Below are 21,604 nucleotides of genomic sequence, written 5' to 3' on the forward strand. Positions count from 1 at the left end.
AATAAAGCAAACTTCAAAATATAAAGACCAGCAACTTACTTAAAATAACTTACATAAGCCCAGGTTAAGGTTTTTTTGTTTTTGTTTTCTTTAATTCTCACTCGAGGACATGCTCACTGATTTTAGAAAGGAGAAGGGAGGGAGATATATATATATATATATATTTTAATTTATTTGTTTATTTATTTTATTTTATTTTATTTTTAGAGAGAGGGGAAAGGAGAATGAGAGGGAGAGAAACATCACTGTGTGGTTGCCTCTCACTCGCGCCCCCAACTGGGGACCTGACGTGCAACCTACTAATGTGCCCTGACTGGGAATGGAACCAATGACACTTGGCTCGCAGGCCGACGTTCAATCCACTGAGCCACAGCAGCCAGGGTTGGGAGAGAGATATTGATGTGAGAGGCAAACATTGATGTGTTACCTCTCATATGTGCCACAACTGGGGATCAAATTCACAACCTAGGCATGTGTCCTGACCAGGAATTGAACTCACAATCGTTTGGTTATAGAGGGGAATGCTTCAACCAGCTGAGCCATATTATCCAGGGAAACCCAGGATAAGGTTTTAATATACAAATAGTTCATCCAAATTACAATAAAAATCATTGTTAAAATTTTAAGACAAAAAAATAGTCAAAAATTCTTCTCCGTTACTGTTGACTCTGATTCCAATATCTATATCACCACAGCACCAAGAACAATGACCGTGGATAGTGACAGCTCTGTTCTGTGTTATAACACCTATCAGAACTAGTGGCTTTTGGCACATATTTTAGGAGGCACAGAGGATGAGACAAAGACCAATTTATTTGCTCTTTTTTTATTCTATCTCAGAACCATTAAACTTCATATTCAGTTTAAAATCCTAAAATGAAAAGTAAAGATTAAAAGAAAAACAAAAAATTGTAATGATTGAACAATGCAACTCAAGAAAACAAAGAAGATAGTGTGCTTCACCAAAAATGTGTGGAAATTACCTTCTCAACATGGCCATTTTTAGTCCAATTTGTTAATTCTGCCTTTAAGCTCTCTTCATATTTTCTAGCATCCATCTTCTTAATGACTATTTTATTCTTAAAATGAATGAAGTTCTCTGGACAAAATTCCTTGAAAAGAAGTAGCACAAAATTAAATAAAATCATGCAAGAAAATGCAAAGATATTTCTTAATTATGCCTTCTTTAACAGAATTACAAACTTCTTGAAAGTACAAACCACTGAACTTTTCCCCCCCATAGTTTCTAGTACATAAACCAATAAAATGAAAGAACTCTTCAAAGGAAAGAATGCAGAGCAAAGTCAAATAGATTAAAACAGGCAGCAATTAGGGTAAAGAGAAAGAAAAGAAATACAAATAAAGAAAATGGAGGTATGTAAATCGAAGACATAAAAGGAAACTAAAGTATCTCAGAAACTGAAAGAATAAATACTTTCAGGAATTCAGTGATATTCCATGCCATTAAAATAAAATATTAATGTTAGAAAGAATGTCTGAGAGCAAGCAATTGTATTTTAGAAAGAGACCATTGATAATTTTAAAAGATCAGATGCAAGTGATTAGAAAGGTAAGATTTTGTCTTTCTGAACAGTAATGTTACTATCCACTGTAATAGAATTCAAATTAATTACATAATTATTATTTACCTGGGCCCTGGGCCAATTTTTCCAGAATTTCAACATGCTGTCATAAAGCTGGATGGTTTCTCGAGGTGAAAGGATAAGATCAGAAGGGAATCCATACCTTTCAATCTATGGTTAAAATAAAATTGAAATTTTTAATATTCTCTTCATTTTATGTTCAAACCTTTGCCTCATAGTCACTATCACAAACCCAAAGACACTGAAAGCAGCGCTTTAGCTAAAATGTTGCAATGCTGATGTGGTTCAGTGTATTGAGTACTGGCCTGCAAACCAAAGGGTCATTGGTTCAATTCCCAGACAGGACACATGCTTGGGTTGCAGGCCAGGTCCTCGGTTGGGGGCACATGAGAGGCAACCACAGGTTGATGTTTCTCTCCCTCTCTCCCTCCCTTCCCCTCTCCTTAAAAATAAATTTTAAAAAATCTTTTTAAAAATGTTCAAATCCTGATTAGTGCTAAATGCAAACAAAACACTAACCAAGAGTGCCCCTAATTTACTGAATTAGAAATAAAAGTCCTCCAAAAAGTTTCTAAGATCTTCTAATTGAAATTACAGTACTGGGAAGCTAAAATATTTGTCTACTCAGTTTAGACAAGAAAACAAGACCTCTACCTAGCAGCTAAAACTGAAATTGGTTTAATTACAAATATGATCATTTGTTTTGAGTACCAAGCAAGGTTAAAAATGGCAAATTTTATTGACTGAAGTTCTAAGATCAGAGCTGGGTCAACTTTAGAACTAAGGCTATCACATCACTTTTAGGACACACAAAGGAGACTTCTCTGCAGGTCACATACTTGGTTCTACTTTACGCCTTCTGGATAATTTAATTTAATCATTAATTTATCCACATATATCTTAAAAATGTAAATAAAAATATCTTGCTCTCGAAAAGGTTGCATTATAGTATTTTCTAGTGATTTCAACCACTACTGCCCTGCATCAATTGCCTGTTAGACTATGATCCCTGAGATGATAATAGCTATTCTTCAAAAGACAAGGGGGAGGGTATGTGTTCGTAGGTGTTTTAGTAAGTAGTATTCTTCAAGATTTCACATTGGAAGTCAAAGAAGGGACTAGAGTATGCAGATTTCTCCAAAATTATTCTAAAATAAGATACTTGTTTTAGTAAGTAGATGTTAACAAGTTATAAAACTCAGGTTTGGAAATTCTGGGCTAAAAAAGCTATTCCAAATGCAACACAGTTGAAAAAAAATTGTTTGATAGAATGGAAAGTCAATAGATTCTGAAACAGAAGATCTAGGTCTAATTCCATCTATACAAATGCCAGTTCCTCGTCCATAATATATGGATTAAAATATCTGTACTCTCACCTTACAGACTGTGTTAATAAAATCAGACAGGTTACATGTATCAACACATTTTTCAAACTTTTAAAACTAGTAGGTAATTAAGTCCCGGAGATCTAATGTTCATTGTAGTGACTATAGAAAAGAATACTATACTACAAACATCAAATATGCTAAGAGATAAGATCTAATTATTCTCACCACAAAAATAAATGATAATTATGTGATTTGATAGAAGTTTTAGCTAAGGCTATGATGACAATCATGTCACAATATATAAATGAATCAAATCAACATATTGTATATCTTAAACTTATACAATCATATATGTCAAATATATTTCAATTAAAAATTAATTAGGCTTGTAAAAAAACTATAGGGTGCAAATAATTGCATGGAATCATCATTTAGCATCTCTTAGTTTGAACATTGAAAGGTAACATGATAGTAAAGACTACATTATGCCCAAATAGTAAATGAATATATTATTTTAGAATGTTAGCATTTTGTTCAGTATTATTACTACCTGAAAGTGGTAACTTATTTTGTCTAAATTTCAAAATAAATAAATAAATCTAAGAATTATCATAATTTTCAAGACTTAAATCTTCTATTTTGGTCACTAGAGTGCTTATGATTTCTTAAGTCTCTTAGCCTTGTATAGAAGCCTGAGTTTCTTCATTTCTAAGATGAAGGACAATTCTGTCTATGACACAGATTTGTTATAGGAACTAAGTTAGATAATATACACGATAGGCCTAGTAAAATACCTGGCACATGGTTGATACCTCAGCTGTTAATGAGATTGACTAATTTATAGTTCTTAATTTTAAACATTATTTTAGAATTCTATGGCCAAAAGCTGGGAATTAAATATGGTTGTTTTCCACCATACAATAAATAATGAGCTGGCAAAAACTGAGCCAGTCTGGATGTAAAAGAAAAAGACATAAAAGGTCATAGTATATTATAGAATTATATACTTGAAACCTGTATGTCATGAAGGAATGTTCCTCCACAAATTTAGTTGTTTAAAAAGTCATTCTTCACTTATAGACACAATAGTATTATACCATCATGCTATTTTTGTGAATTGCATTGATCCATGCTGAATAGAGCTAGGCAATAGTTCTTTCAAGAACCTCCTGGGGATTTCCAGGAGCGAACAGCTGTTCCTGTGTGGCATAATTGGTGGCAAAAGCCAAACTCTGCTCTTTGCCAGAAGCAAGCCTTATTTAGATTGAAGGCAATCCCTCACCTCAGTTGGATTAAGGTCACCTCACTCATTCTGCACCACCCCTTCCCTGTTGAAACCAGAGGAGATGACCCAAGTGGATGGTACTTCTCTTTATGTTTCCACAATGTATTATGTTTTTTTTTCTTGCCCCTCAGTTCTTTCATATTAATCTGAAATACAATATACAACGATTTGCCTATTTGGAAATGTCTACTTGCTTTTTTATCACTACCACTTTAGGATGCTTCCTATATAAACACATGCTACACACAGTGTCAAAACACATTTAATAATGTCTAAGCCTTTGTGTTCATCTTGCATTCTTATTGCAGAAATCTAGAAGTCTCAAGAAGGTTCATACAGCAGCATGACCTTTGCAGAAGTCATACGGGGTCAGAGCACACTGTAACAGTTCACTGCTTTCCAGTCACTCCATTAATAGCTACTGAAAACAGAGGAAAGACGCGTGGACTAAATGCTAATCTTGTCAAGCACTCCAAACCACTGGACTCATTGCTACTTAACGATAACCTGCCTTGAACCATCCTACCCAAAATAAATAATTTTTAAAAAATACTACGCTGTTTTTAAAATGCCAGGTATTGATGGGGAAAAGAAAAAGAGACAGAAAGGAGTCTTTTATTATTTATGTGTGGCGTTTCATCTATATTGTAGTTTGGGGGTTTGGGTTAGGAATTTTGCCCATATGTTAGTTTTACTTAGATTTCGGATCAGGCTACTGCAACACAAAAATGAAACATCCATAATAAAATCCAATTAGAAAGTCACAATCATTAAGATTCATTCAGCTGCTTTTAGAAGCCACTGAAGCGTGGCTGAAATTCTACAAAGTGATTCTCATTCATTCCCACATTCAGGTATTTGATCCACAGACCATTCAGAATATTGGGCTAGCCAGAGTTCAATGGCCATTCCTGAGAACAGGATGAGACAGCAGGCTCTGGAATCCATTTGAGCTTGCAACCCAGCCCCACTGTGTACTTAGGACAACAGTGAGTTAATTAGTTAGTTAGTTAAGTTCTCTATGCCTCACCTTCCCCATTTGTAATACAGGAATATTAATATGGCATTCATGCTAAAATTGTTCATTGTTAAAAGATACAAAATATGCAAAAATTTTAGAACACAAAGTAAGTGCTCAATTTAAGTTGGCTATCTTAATTTGTCACACATTTATTAAGCACTCTTAATACATAGCAGTTCATTAGGAGCTATAAGGACTCAAAATTTGTCTTCAAGGAGTTATTCTAGTCAGATAAAAAAGACATGTGAACAACTTCAGCAGCAATCTGGCTGTGAGTATTGTCATATAAGAAAGACAGAAAAGGTTCTATGGTGAGATAACAATCAGCTAAGAAAGTCACAGAAGGATTCTGAAGTGGTTTCACAGTTGAAGAATCATAAAAGATAAACAGGTTCTGGACAACTGGTATTTGGTATCTGGGGTGAAATATTCCAGGAACAATAAAATCATGAGGACATTCAGGTAAGATACATCAAGTAGATGAATAGAAAGGATTTAGGAGCCAGGTGATAGAAGACCTTGGAAGCCAGGCTAGGAACATACATTTAGCCATTTCCAAAGGAGAGCCACTAAAGGCTGGGCAGAATCATAATTAGCTTTAATACTTATTTATCTAAATTACCTTTGTGGATCCAGAAACATTATTTAGGCAGAAGATGGAACTACTTCTTGTGACATCTAAAGTTTCACGTGCCTTAAAAATTGCCACATTAGAAGGCTTGATATGACAACAGAATTTAGAATATATTTAATTTGTTGGGTCTTGGAAGGAAGACAAACTATTGACTAGTTATCACTTTGAGAAGTAACCAGAGCTTAAATAAGTCACTCCTGGGAAGAGGATGAGAAAGGAAGAAAAATATGCAAGAAAAATTCAGAAATCTTGTCCCACTCAAACCCCAGTGCCCCAAATGAAGTCCTCTTAAGACGTCCATTTTATTGTTTCACTACCAAAAAAAACGACGTTGTGATTAATAAGTCAGTGAAAAGTGTCTTCTTGTTTAACCTAATTCATGGTGATCAAGTTCTCACATGTACTAAATATTGTCCACATGTATTTGTAGCCGCACTAAGAGAAGAATTAATTTCAGAGACGTAGACAGATAAGTATGGGTGCTGGAAGAAAGAAAATGGACAAAGATAATATCCAAGAATAAATAAAATTAACCAAAAACTTCTGGTTAAAATTTTGAGCCATTTTTAAGCTTTGTGAATGCAGACACCATTGTGGAACCAGTGAAAGCTATCAAGTCATTTTTGTTACTTTAAAACTAAGGTTAAATACCTGTTATACGGGACCTATACCTTAATACTTATAAATATCAATGAGGCATCTTTTCAACTGTGATATGTACTTAATATTACTCAGATCAAATATGGCTGAAGTATTACTTACATGATCTGTTGTTAGTGCAGCACATGGGTGGAAATGATCAAAATGAATGTCATTATGTTTTACTGAACATATATGCTTCTCTAAATCATTGTATCTCTCTCCATAGAGCACTAAAAATGAAGGGCAAGAATTTCCAAGTGAACGAACAAACAATGATTGGGGTGATTTTACAGTAAAGAATAAAACTCCCATAAATATATCAAACATACCAAGTCTAACTTTGTATGACTGCTGCCTTTGAAAGTAGTCTTTGTGATAACTGTCACAATAGCCAGCATTTCTTTTAGAAGTAGCATTTTGTTCTATTATATTGTCTGCTTGTTTCCAGTACCATTTTACTGATTGTAGCCACCTTAAAAAAAAGAAATGGACATATTATTGAGGTAGAATATGAAACTACTTTCTATGATATCAAATATTTTTAATAAGGAAAATGCCAGGTGCCTTAAGCATTGTACTTAAGGTGATAGGCCCTGGAACCTGACAAACCGAGACTGAATCCTAGCCTCCTTACTTATGGCTATGACTTTTGTCACATCACTTAATCTCTCTACACCCTATTTTCTACATTTTAAAATAGAAATAATAATAGTAGTGTCGGAAATGCTCTTTAATAGTAGCAATGGAAGTAGTAAATCATAAGGGTTCTTGGGCATTTAAAATAAATTGATAGATGCAAAGCATTTAGAACAGTACCTGGCTCATAGGTGTTTTCTCTAGTTGTTATTATTAGTGGGCAAAAATATACCCCTATGACAAAATGATATGAGGCTTTAAACAAATAAGGCTTTGCTGTCTTTCTAAACATGTACCAAGTGGGGCAATATAAGAAATCTCAAGGTCCGTGAGAGAATATGTCTTTATGCCATTTTATTTTTCTTTCTTGGTAAAGGACAAAGAAAAAACACAGAGTGATTACTTCTGGGGAACCTTTTTGAGATGTGGGGGAAATTTCTTACTCAATGGCAGGTCTGGCTGGGAGAGTCCTTTATTTTCCCTCAAAGTGTGTCTTTGCTCTGCACCTGCCAGGAGGTGCTAGACAGACTCTTCCCTTGAATATCCACACATAAGTTAAAGATTCACCAGGAAGTTATGAAGGATTTTCAAACCCATATAGAAAGTATGATATTCAAAAAATAACTATTTCATCCAAACTGGAATTTAATGCCTACTCAGTGAGGTGTTCAGGGTTGCTTATTGTAGCTGAAAGAGCCAGAAAGGGACATCGAATCATGACAAGGAGATGCTCCCAAATTTCTGCTCCAATTTCTCCACCAAGACAATGGACCTATTAAAGACAAAGCATTCTCCATTAAAAAGTTATTTTAAAAATAAAACATGAAAATAGACACAGAAGTTTCAATTCGCATACCTAGCTCCCTGTTACCTTTAATCAACTGTGCCAAATTTATATATAGATATATAGATATAGATATATGGACATATGGATACACACACACACACACACACACATATATATGAAAATTCAGGCAACATAAAATCTTGACATATAAATTTTCCCTAATCCCCATAACCAGTCCATCAATAATTCCTCTTTATCTTACATTCAAGAATTATTTTGGAATCTATGCATTTCTCCCAATGCTTATTGCCAAGCAAGTCACCATCACATCTCAGCTGCCCCCCCACGGTATCCTCCTGACTATCTTCCTAGCTTCCCCCTCCTTTCCCCCTACATTCTTCACATCACAGCCAAAATGATGTATCTAAAAGGTAAATTAGTTTAGGCCATGTCCCTAATTAACTTCCTTCAATATCTTCCCATCACACGTGAAACAAAATATAAAGTCTTTAACAACATGTATAATGCCTAACATACTTTGGTCTCTGCTTGCCTCTCTAGCTTCATCTCAAGCCACTCTTTCTCATCTTGTTTCCAATTTTCTCCATACACACTGGCCTTTTCTTTATTCCTTGAACATAACTATCCTACTCCAGAGCTTTGTTCCCTCTACTTAAAATGCTCTTGTCCATTCCAGAGTTGAACTCCTACTGCCTCCCTGTCATTATGAGAGTCATGACAGCCCCTTCCTTTTTCTTCCCAACAAGTACCAATGAGGGCTGGCATAGCCATATGTGTGTTTAATTGTTTAGTTATCCTTTCTCCATTACTCTGTGACCTCAGACCCGAGTATCCGCAGCACCAGTACTGCCTAGCATTGTGGAAGCACTCCTTAAATATAATATTTGCTGAATAAATAAATGAATGTTTTTTGACCAAATCAAACAAACAGAAATAGATCCAGGGAAGATTTTCAAATGTGGTCTTTTTTAAACAGATCCAAGAATGACATCTGGCAATTAATTGGAGAAAACCTCAGATAATCAAACAATTTTTTTCCCACTGCCCATTTGGCTTTTCCCTGGTCCTACGATATACCACTCTACTGAATACAAACTTTGTGCTTTGTACTAGATAGTACGTTTCCCTGACTCAACTAGAATGTTAGCCTTCACAACCCTTCAGCTTTACCTTTATATTAAAATGTTCATAGTTTTGAGCTTCAAGTAAAATTCAAGGTTCTAGATTGCAAAGACCAAGTCGTTGAATATTTTTTGGACAGGAATATTCAAGGCCCTCAAGATGCAATACTTATTAAGCAAAAATCGGTGTCAAACAAATCAAAAGCACAGCCTGCTTGGTAGCTCCAAATTTATAACAGGAGACATTAAGTTAAATATAGACATTATCTATTTCTCCTTCAAACTGAAAATTCCTTGGAGCAATATAATATGTTCTTTAATAAAGTTAAGTTTCTTTGAATAAAAATAATACTGCTATAAAATGTTGTAAATATCTTCCATTTGCCCCTATAAATCCCCAGTGGTCTCTAGTTCCATTGTGCTTGGCCAATGGAAAGCCTTGGCAAGTGATCAGAAGAAGGGAGGGGAATGAGAATGAGGTCTTTGTTCTATTGGCTCCCTCCCTGGATGATTACCTTGCACCAGCTATGTCCCTCAACTAAGGTAACAGCGCCTCAGATGTGGCCAACTCAAGCAGAATCTTCTTTTGAGTCTCAGTAACTGCTTCTTTGCCTTGTCCCTTTAAACCGAGGGGTAAGCTACTAGCTCTGAATTACTGCACTGACCTTTATAGCTTCCCTCGTGCACACCTTTGGAAAATAATCTTCTTGAATCATATTTTAAGTGTGCCACTGTTTTCAGCTGGAACCACGACTGATAAAATAACATCTATAAATGACATCACAGTTAGAACCCAAATTCTTTGCTTTAGAGATTAAAGATAGAATTTTGTCATCTCTATCCAGGAAACATCATGCCATTGTTACAGAAACAGAGGAGTCCAAAAACAAACCGCAGAGTTTGCAGCTGGGAGATAGGGAGCAGGAAGCAGCTTTCAGGATGCCCTTGCATGCCTGGAGCTAGTGGCTGGATACATTGTTGCAAAGATCCGCTTTACTTCCAAGGCTCAGGAAGATGGGAGGGATCTTGGACTGTGGGCTGGTACGGAAGCAGAGAGAGCCTTCATAGGGTTCTGTGAATGGTCAGAACTGTTTGCAACACCCACTGCGTGAGAGGACGCAGGGAGGAGGAGAGAAGGAGCTGGAGACATTTTGGGCTGGCTCTGGCTCTAGGAGGCTCTCTCTCTCAGGCTCTCTCTCTGGCCCTCATGCCCTCACTCTCTGGCTCTTGCGGGCTCCCTCCCTCTGGCTTGGAGCAGGGGTCTCCAGGCGGCTTTAAGAAGAGGCTCTCGCCATGCAGTTTTGAGAAGGAGAGAAGATCCACGAGGTTTGCAGGAAGAAGGCAGTTTGCAAGGAGGCTGAGAATCCAGGCGGTCCTGCGTTGAGAGCTGGAGGGCACCACAGCACAGAAAGGACCTCCCCAATCAGAACTGAGTGATTGGCAGCTGCTGGTAAAGCTGAACTGTGCCTAGGAAGTAGGGAAATGGTGTTTCTGACTTTCCTAAGACTGGTCAGGTCTGGGAGGGGGAGGCAGGGCTTTGTGTAAATAAACAATTCTTTTCCTTTTCACCAAACTCTGGTATTCAGAGTTATGATTCTGGCGGCGGGCAATCGGACCCCTAACTAAACAGCCCGTGGGTTCTGTTTCAATCGAAGCAGCCCAGGGGTTCTGTTACACCATGGTGGTTATTTCTGCTCCTCTGAAACAGCAGTCACCAACGACAGGTTCCTATCCCATACAAAGCTCTGCCACGTTCCCAATATGCCCCACTGAGTCACAACAGGAAAATGGAGCCACAAGATTGAATACGATCCACTGGGAAAACCATTCAAAAGGAAGTGCAGCCCAAACCTGAACTCCATACAAAGGGACACATATCCTGAAGTTCCTGAAGTACCAAAGATCTTCATTCTATGAAGAAAAATCAGACAAATAACACCAAACCTACCTCATCAAATATAATGTATCTTATCCTTTTCACCCATTTTTGGCGATGAGGAGCTAACAGCAGAATTTCAAGACAGGCAGGCACTGTAATAAGTACCTAAAATAAAAAATGCTGTTTAAACAAACATTTTGAGCATTTATTATGCACATAGTTATAAGAATATAAAAGACAGAGTTTTAACTCCTGAATGTACCAGCTAATAGGATATAGTATTGCTTCCGAGAGTGTTTCATTAAAATTGTTATGTATTAGTTGGTGCCTTATGAAACTGCAATTTTACAGGTCAAAATGGTAAAATGTCAGATTTGAAATTTAAATTCTTATTTATGAATATTCCAAGGAATAGAAATAGGAAGAGTTAATTGTCACAGGTTTATTTCTTCAAAATCTGACTCAGAGATACAGTTTAGGTTGAAAAATGTTCATGAACAATGAACAACTATGGAAGTGTGGGGAAGCGGGACAGGACAGAGGGAGAGCTGAACTTCAAAGCAGGCCTGACGAAGCCTGAACCAACCTGGCTCAGAGTTCTGGAGTGAATATTGGCTGTCAGAGCAATTCTACATGAAGCCAAAATGGCCTGGTGTTTATACGCCCACCTAGCTCAGTCACAGGATACAAACGAGGGAGGCAGAACTGGGGGGACTGACTGCTGGCACTTGTCTGGACCACACTTCCACATCTGGGCAGCAAGTCCTTCCTTGAAAGGTGATCTGGGTAGCACATCTCCATGTCTGCCATGCAATGTTCTGAAATTATGCGTTTACTTTTTGCTTAGTCTTAATTGTTTATCTATGAGTTCAATAAAGAGGAAAAAACTGTCTAAGATGTACTTAACACCCAATTTTCTATACATAATGCAACACTTAAAAGATTACAAGGAGGATTCTATGCATCAAGAAAAGTGAGAAAATCCTACTTATCAAGAAAAAGTAATTCTGACTGGAAATTGGTGTTTGCTAATTTTTATAGCATTGGGCTTTTCATGTCATTTTGAATGAAGTTATAAAACAAGATGATGCAATGAACTATAACTGAAATCTGAAATCAAAATGTAAGTGCCCACCTATTATCCACTCTTTAAAATGTAACAATATTACATTTTCTCTAAAGATATTTCATCTTTGGTAAATTCAATAAAATAATTTCCATAAGGCCTTGTGAAGATGTTGATTTTCTAATGAAAAAGACATGTAAGTACCATTATATAATTAGATAACAAAAGCGTTAATTAATATATCCTACCTGACAGTTTAGGGCATCATGACGATAATCCCTTGTAAAAACACCACATAGACATTCGCCATCTGGCATATTTTTGGTATAACGATTCTGAACAGTTGCTGCCACCTGATTAACAAGGGCCTAATTTACAAGGAAAAAGATCCATTAATCACGTAATAAAATATAGGTAAAACCTCAGAGAACACAGGAACTATATAAAAATATGCCTGCTGCGAGTCCAGAAAGCTTAATAACTGTTTAATTATACTTATCTACTCTAAATACATGAATGTACTCTTTTTAAGATATTTTACTAAGCATGTGAAGCTCATTGAAAAACCTCAACAGAAAGTAAAATGGGAAAAAAAGGCTTCATCAGAAGGAAAAAAACAGGAAATGCTGCTCACACATCAGGGAGAAGAAAAACAGCTGATATCTGAATGATGAAGGTTTAGAGATAATTGTGAGTCCTCTATAGAAGAAAGGGCAAGTGAGGGACAGTCACAGGAGCTTTGTGGTTCTTATATTTGGGGACTTCCCCTAGACATCCTCAGTCTGAATACAGACATGAATAAGTAGAAGCATTCTCTGGATCAACCATGCAGCCTGGTCAGTAGAATCTGAGTGTGTGGAAACCTATGAACATCTATTTCACATTTTATGTCAAAAAAAAAAAAAAGAAGAAACACAAATTAAAATGTAAACTTTAAAACATAAGCATAAATATAATGGAAAGTAAACATTTCATATATTTTATATATTTGAGCACATGGAAAAGATAAATTAAAACATTGATATGAATAAACAAAAATATTAACAAAATATTATCATTAATATAACCATAATATAATAAAAGGACACAATGACAAAAGTATATTTATTATAATTTAAAGAGAAATAATATACTAACTATACATAGTTCTGATAAATTAATTAAAAGACATTGCCTTCTCTCCCCCAAAAAGAGAAATGGGCAAATGCATCCACAAGTGGTTCATGAATAAATAAATATCGAGACCCAAAAATCACACATAAAGATGCCACATCACTAGTAATCACAAAAAAAGCAAATTTAAATATGAGACAAAAGTTTTCACCCATCAGTATAGCAAAAACTTTTAAAATGATTATAAGAACGTTGAAAAAGATGAGAGAATGTACCCTGCCACATACTGCCAGTGGAATAAAAATAGATTTAAACTTTTGAAGAGTAATTGGGCAATATGTATTGTGTTAACTTACCAAATCCACTTCCTAATGTATTTTATTAATTTCTGATGATGCACACTTACTGCTTTCATAAACATGAAAAACAAAAATGCTACAATAAAAAATAAAGTGCTAATTTCAAATAATATATTGATCAACTCGGTTCTGAGGCTGACCACAAGTCACTCAGCACTACACATTTTCCTACAAAATAAAATAGAGTCTGAATTCACATTAATCTGTACATTAAAGTTAACCCAAGTAAATCTGCCTTTCTCAACTGCAATCCCATTTAAAACAAAGGGAAAAGAGGACATGCAAACTTATAATTCCTGTAAATAAAACTTTTTCCTAAATGACAAAATCATACTTTCTGTTTTTAAGCTCAACAGTATGAGTTCTAGACATAAACAAAATATTACAAAACAACCCGGATTGAGAAACAGGGCAGTCACTATGGCCCAAGAGCAGTTTAGATAAATCTCATAAACTCTGCAGAGGCAGCCTTAGGTTCTCAGGTGACTCAACATTGCCCAGCAAAGTGTGGGTGCTTCTCTCAATTCAAGAGTAATGTTGAATGACAAGGTAACAAGACCAGATTTTTTCAACTCATTGAGTCTAGGACAGTTTTATTTGGGCCTCTGAAACTAAAAAGAGAAAATTCAGGTTGAAAAAAAATTATATCATAGAAACACAGAACAGATTTGGTTGCCAGAGGCAGGGATGGGGTGAACAAAATGGGTAAAGATGGCCGAAAGGTACAAACGTTCAGGTGTAAGATACAGAGTTTGGAGCTGTAATGTACAGCATGCAGACGATGCTGAACAATCCTGTATTGTATACCTGAAGGTTGCTAAGAGAGTAGAGCTTAAAAGTTTACATGACAAGAAAAAAATGTTAACTATTTGAGATGATGGATATTAACTAAATTGGTTGTGATAATTATTTCACCATATATATGTATGCCAAATCATTATGCTGTACATCTTAAATAGTACATCATTATATGTCAATTGAATCTCAGTAAAAGTGGAAAATAAATAAAAAGTGAAACAAATTCACCATGTGACTACATGCATTATTTAAAAAGAGGAAGTTCAAGAATAAAACAGCATGTTAAAGTCACTTGAGCATTACCTTTGTTGGAGCAACATACACAACCACCCCTTCATTGCTCTCCTTCAGCACTTTCTCCATGCAGTAGTAGGAAACATAGGTTTTGCCTGAGGACGTTGGGGCAACGATCACAGCTGATTCATTATTATCCACAACATCAAGGAGCTCTCTCTGCAGGGTTCAGAGCACCATTTGTGTCAGTAATGGGAAAAGCATGCTACCAAAGCAAATATATTAATGTGCTTTCAATATGATTTTCTGAACCACAAAAGGAATAATTGGGAGTTGCAAACACATGAAGAGATGTATAGAAAAACCTGAGGGATTTATAATATACTCTCAGAAGAGAGAACTGTTATGCTTTTGAGCATCTGCAGTTGTGTTTGTGTATGAAAAATGGAGAGCAAGTTTGAATAAAATATCTTGTTATTAAGACCTTTGTTCTAATTATTTGTCACTGATTAAGTGCAGAATGGCTTTGAAAAATTCAGTTCTAACAAATAGCCACTATGCATTTTTATAAAATAAAGCAGCTGAGGAGAAAAAAATGATTCATTATTTTATTATTTATCTTGTAATTGCTATACAGAAAAATTCCAGGTACCTGCTTTGAAGGGCACGTGCGATCTTCACCCTTTCAGCCTATCTCTTTATTCAACCAAATGATGACTACTCAAAGAAGCCTGTATGATGGGAGTTATGTGGGGGGAAAAATCCAGAGCCTCAATCTGCACAGTCTTTTGATCGAGGTCTACTCTGGGACACACCTCAGAGTGAAGGGAGCATCAAAAGAATTACAGTACCTGTGGGAGTAATGGAGAGTATTTGACTGCCTGTGTCCTGCACTGAAGTAAGCACTGGTTTTCCTGCTCCCCCACCATCATCAACTTAAGAAAGATAAAGTAATATGAAACTAGAAGTCAATTACACAAAGAAAAGTGGAAAACTCACAGATATGGAAAGATTAAACAACATGCTACTCAACAACCAATGGGTCAAAGAATAAATCAAAAGAAAAATACAAAAATAATTTGAAACAAATAAAAATGTAAATATAACATCAAATTTATAGGATGTAGCAAAAGCAGTTTGACAAGGGAAGTAGATAGCAATAATGACTCCATCAAAAAAAATGGTAGAACTAATAAATGAATTAAGTTGCAGGATACAAAATTAATATACACAAAATCTATTGCATTTTTATATACCAACAACAAGCTATCAGAAAGAGAAATTAAGATAACAAGCCCATTTATAATTGCATCAGAAGAACAAAATACTGAGAAATAAATTTAACCAAGGATGTGAAAGATCTGTACACTTAAAACTACAAGACATTAATGGAAGAAATGAAAAAAGACACAAATAAATATAAAGATATTTTATGCTCATAAGTTAGAATTGATATTGTTAAAATGTACATATTACCCAAAGCAATCTACATATTCATTGCAATCTTTATCAATATTCCAGTGGCATTTTTCACAGAAGTAAAACACATAATCCTAAATTTTTTAGGCAACCACAAAGGACCCTGAATATCCAAAACAACCATGAGAAAAAACGAAGCAGGAAGCATCATGAGCCCTGACTTCAAACTGTATTATAAAGCTATAGCAATCAAAACAGTATGGCATTGTCAGAAAAACAGACACACAGGTCAGTGGAACAGAATGGAGAGCCAAGAATAAACCCATGCATATATGGCCAATTAATTTATGAAAAAGGTCCCAAGGATGTGCAATGGGGAAAGGATAGTCCCATCAATAAATAGCATTGGGAAAACTGGTCAACCATATGCAAAAGACTGAAAATGAACCACTACCACTATCTTATACCATACACAAAAATTAACTGAAAATGAATGAAAGGCTTAAATGTAAGACCTGAAACCATTAAGTTCCTTGAAGAAAACTTAGGTGTTAAGTTCCTTGACATAGGACTTGGCAATGATTTTCTCAATCTGGCATCAAAAGCAAAGGCAACAAAAGCAAAAACAAGTTGGACCGTATCAAACTAGAAAGCTTTTGCAAAGCAAAGGAAGCCTTCAACAAATGAAAGGGCAACTACTGAATGGGAAAAAAATATTTTCAAGCTACATATCTGATAAAGGGTTAATATTCAGAATAACAAAGAACTTATACAAGAACTGTGTGGAAGCAAAGAAAGCAAACATTCCAATTACACAATGGGCAGAGAATCTGAACAAACATTGTTCCAAAGAAGACTTACAGATGGCCAACAGGTACATGAAGAGGAGTTCAGCATCACTAAGAATCACAGGAATATAAATCAAAACCACAATGAGCTACCTCCTCACACCTGTTAAAATGAATATTAATCAAAAAGAAAACAAATAATAAGTGTTGGCAGAATGTGGAGAACAGGGAATCTTTCTGTGGTGGTGAGAATGTAAATTTGTGCAGCCACTATGAAAAACTGTGTGGAAGTTTCTTAAAACTTAAAAATACAATTACCTTTACACAATGGAATACTATGTAGCAGAAAGAAAGAAGCAACTCCTGCCATTTGCAACAACATGGATGGAACTAGAGAGAATTATGCTTAGTGAAATAAGCCAGGCAAAGAAAGAAAAATACCATATGATATCACCTAATACAGGAAACTAAAGAACAACACAAACAGAGGAACTAAATAGAACAAAGAGCAGAATAGCATTCAATAGGGGGGAGGGGGAGGGAGAGAAGGGGGATAAGTAAGGGAAGGGTTTAGTCAAAGAACCCGTATAAATGACCCATGGACATGGACAACGGGGAGGGATATGATTGCGGGAGACGGGGTGGGTAGGGTGGGGGAGAGAAATTGGGGGAAAAGGAGACAACTGTAATTGGTAAACCAAAAAAAAAAAAAAAAAATACAACTACCATATGATACAGTAATTCCAACTCTGGGTATTTATTGGAAGAAAATGATAACAATAACTCAAAAAGATACATGCACCCCCATGTTCACTGAAGCATTATTTATACTAGTGAAGGTATGAAAACACCCTCAGGGTCCAATAATGATTAAATGAATAAAAAAGTTGTGATACACACACACACACACATTGTGTATATGTATATACACAATACACACAATAGAATACTATCCATATTAAGCCATAAAAAATGAAGTCGTCATGTGCAACTTCATGGATCGACCTTGAGAAGTCATTATGCTTAGTGAAATGTCAGTCAGAGAAAGATAAATACTATATTGTCTCTCTTACATGTGGAATCTAAAAGAAAGAAAGAAAAAGCTCAGATTGCTGGTTGCAAAAGAGGTGGAGGGGGATGAGGAATAGGACAAAAATGGGTGAAGAGAGTATTAAAAATAAATTAATTTAAAATAAATGAATAAAAACCACTACAAGAAAAAAACTGGAGCTCCACAATCATGACTAGTATTAGATTATCCTATACTAGAAGGAAACAGGGAGATTAAATCTTCTTGGGAAATTAGAGAGTAATATGCACAACTATCTAGGCTCTGACTGAAATCTAAGTGGGAGAAAATGGCTAAGACAGAAATGTTAAGACTAAAGTCACCAGTCTAGGCAAACTAAGGCATTGGCAGGCAGGACTGTGTCTTGGGGCTGTTTGCCATATTGGTGCTAAAAAAGAGTCTCTCATCTCATTCTGAATTCCTCTGATTCTCCAAAGCAAAATCCTTGGGACACTCCCATTAGGGATCATGTTTTTCATTTTGGTGCTAAGTTTAAGAAAACATCAACACTAAATTGTCCTAGAAAGAAAATGTTATATAAGATAAAAGTAAATATTTCTGATATTATCTTCCTCAAAACAAAACAAAAAAATGAAGTCAGATTCTGAATAGGACAGTCTATTAGACTGAACCTATGCAATTGTACTTTCGTAGGTAAACATGTTCAACTTATCAGCAATTTTATATGGTTCAATCTATGCAGAAACACACTATTTTATTCCAAATTTTATATATGTAAATATTAATTTTGTATTTATTTATAGAAGAATAGCTACTGTGGTGACAGATGAGGCATGCAAGTATCTACTGTCTATATAGTTTAAGCTACCAAATTCTTCTGTGCATTTATATATTTACATATGAAATCCTGTTGACACAGAGAAAACATGGAAGCTGTTCCATAATGATACAACTGAATGACATACAACTTCAGAAATACACATGTGAATTCATCAGAGTACCTCCAAGGAAATGGTGTATCAATAAAGAAAAAAGGAATGAAATGAAAACTTCGCTTTCTTTAAGCTGGAAAAAAGTCTACATCTGACATTCCCAATTGCAAAATAACTTTAAATGATATGACTCAGTATTAAGAAGTTAATGGAAAATATAATACATAGAGCCACAATAATGAGAAGCTCCTGAGATCACATTTAATAATAAAATACAAAAGTATTTTATTACCTGCCATGTGTCAGGAACAAAATCTTGAACTCTGGGATCTGGATCTTTTCTCTCATCTCGTATCAAATAATGACCCATGTACTGAAGTTGAAACCGAGCAGGTCCAATGCCAACTGAATATTTATTCCTTTTCTTGTTTTTTACATCATCTTCTGAAACCTGTATTATTTTAAAAGTCTATTTTGAAAGTGATTTTAAATTATAACATCATTTAAATAACTACCAGCACTTTTATGAGAAAATTATTTTATCACTTTTAAAATTGTGTAATATTTACTGCAGTCTTTTACTTCCCAGTCATCATCTTTACTATGAATAAAATAAGCAAACATCAAGGTTTTCAAATATCCATCATGGTGTTTTTAGCTACAATCTGATATATTTAAAGACAATTGAAGAATCAGAACATAGTGTTTGAATTCTTTGCTAGAATTAAACACAGACTTAGTTTTAAAGATCTGGAGAGATTATCTGGCATTTAACGTTTGTCCTGACAAGCACTTGAACAAGCTTTCTAATTCTAGATTACTTCAAATTTTGGTAGATGGATTGCTAATAATGATTATAGATTAAGAGTAAATATTTTCAGTTAAAAAAATCTAGACGAGGTGGCTGTGTTTGCAAGACACTTTATGCATACCTAGTAATTACTCTATTAAGATGGAGCTATTCTGAAAACATTACCTTGGTTGGATATAAAGAACCTGCCAAATCATCAAATCCTAAATACCGAAGGCATCTGGCTATGAGTTGCTGATCTGCCTCTTGCAGAAGTTCTGGATATTTTTCCATCAAGGAATGGATCCTTTTCATCATTTGAACAGCTATACTTAAATCTTCTGGGGTTTCACCTTAGCAACGAATAAACAATAAAACTGTTATAAAGACCACCAAAAATAATAAAATTTTTATTACCTAAGATCAATCATGTAGGCTATCAATCTGACCTAATTAAATCCACTATCTTACTTAACAATAATGGAGGTCTGAAACACAAAGTACTAAATAAAACAATATCAAAGTGCAATTATATACACTTCATCACCTCCATGGGTTATTGAGAAGTAGCTGTATGTTGGAGAAAAAGAAAAATCTTATAGTGCATGACAGAAATAAGATCATTAAAGCTCAAGTTCGGATAAGTTCTGGGAAAGAGCAAATATTTTCTTCACCTATTATTTTCATGCCTTCTCTATTATGTTCAAAGTAAACTATGCAGATAACTTTAAATATCTGGTTAAAACTTAGCAGCATTTACTGAGCACTACTGTTAACCATAGATTAACATTTGGCATAATCATTGGATCCTCTCAATTCAATAAGCCTAATACAACTGCCAGATACAGACTTTGCTAATTCCTCTCCATTTACTTATAGTTTTATGTAAGCTTTTTTTGCTCTCCTCACTGCTAATCTTTCCATACTTACCATTTTAAGGATCTTTTTGATTCTACCTGTCTTCCAATCAACTTATACTTAACAAATATTACCAAACATCTACCAAATGCTATAAGAAACTGCAGAAGAAATTTAGTATAGAATTCTTACTCTCCGGGAGGGTAAACCACTGTTAATCCTGATCTCTCTTAGTAACATCCAACTTAAATTTTAATACATGTTGGCTCAGGAGAAACATAAAAGCCAGGTCTTAGCTTTTCACTCTAATAAAATCTACAGTGAAAAGATGATTTTGTTGGAGCAGCTTGAAGTTAATAAAATGACAGCGTGGGGAAAAAAGAACCTGGTGACCGTGGTTTAAATGGATTCAAGTTGTGGAGATTGCTTGAGACTGACATCAGTTAGGTTCACTCAGAAGAACTGTCAGCTTGGAGGTATGGCGCATGTTCATTCACCTGCTACCAACTTATATATCCCCTTTATCTTCCTCTTCCTAGCTGTTCTTTTCTTTTCTGCTATCTACTATAGCAATCGTAGAGTGCACAGAACCTCAGCAACTTTTGGAAGAACTCAGCATGCTCACAATCATGATCCCAGTTTTACCCAGAAAGGAAATGTTTATACTTCAGATCTCACGGGTGAACGACAGATTCTCCCTGGGTGTCTCCCCATCTTTGCTGGTTCCCTTAACCATTCCCACAATTTTGCAAGCAGTATTTTTCAAACCTGTCTTTGATTGTGATTTGATATGAATTTGCTTGTGAATGTGCTGAGTATTTGCTACTGGGACCCACTCTGAGATTTCATTGCTCATGGATAAAATAGAAGTAAGAATAATTAGAGGAATTTTGTAAGAATAAAATCAGATAATGTGTTTAAAGCTTCTAATACAAATTTCCAGTTAATAAGTGACAGCTATCATTATTATATTTTTTTATTAATTATCCAATTCAACAAAATAAAAAATACAGCCCTGGCCAGGTGGCTCAGTTGGTTGGAGCACTGTTCCATACACCAAAAGGTTACAGGTTCAATCCTGTTTGAGGCACATATGGGGAGGCAACCAACCCATTTTTCTCTCTCACATTGATGTCTCTCTCTGTGTCTCTGTTCCTGTCTCTCTCTGTCTCTCTCTCTCTCTCTCTCTCTCTCTCTCTCTGTCTCTCTCTCTCTCTCTCTCTCTGTCTCTCTCTCTCTCTCTCTCCCTTTCTCTAAAA

General features: G+C 35.4%; 1 protein-coding gene across 1 annotated transcript in view; it reads right to left on the bottom strand.

The window, feature by feature from the left end:
* Positions 1–21,604, bottom strand: part of LOC149999409 (putative ATP-dependent RNA helicase DDX60) — a 90,929-nt gene that overhangs the window by 30,095 nt on the left and 39,230 nt on the right. Inside the window, exons 15-24 of the mRNA XM_090288843.1 lie at positions 19,698–19,840; positions 18,990–19,148; positions 14,598–14,747; positions 12,273–12,392; positions 11,028–11,123; positions 7,807–7,922; positions 6,844–6,986; positions 6,635–6,744; positions 1,650–1,754; positions 984–1,112 (exon numbers count right to left, since the gene is read on the bottom strand). Coding sequence (XP_090144969.1) covers positions 984–1,112; positions 1,650–1,754; positions 6,635–6,744; positions 6,844–6,986; positions 7,807–7,922; positions 11,028–11,123; positions 12,273–12,392; positions 14,598–14,747; positions 18,990–19,148; positions 19,698–19,840 — 1,271 coding nt within the window. The remainder of the gene's footprint in view (positions 1–983; positions 1,113–1,649; positions 1,755–6,634; positions 6,745–6,843; positions 6,987–7,806; positions 7,923–11,027; positions 11,124–12,272; positions 12,393–14,597; positions 14,748–18,989; positions 19,149–19,697; positions 19,841–21,604) is intronic.

The sequence above is a fragment of the Furipterus horrens genome, unplaced genomic scaffold (assembly GCF_987537825.1).
Source record: "Furipterus horrens unplaced genomic scaffold, mFurHor1.1.pri manual_scaffold_10, whole genome shotgun sequence".
NCBI classification, from domain to species: Eukaryota; Metazoa; Chordata; class Mammalia; order Chiroptera; family Furipteridae; genus Furipterus; species Furipterus horrens.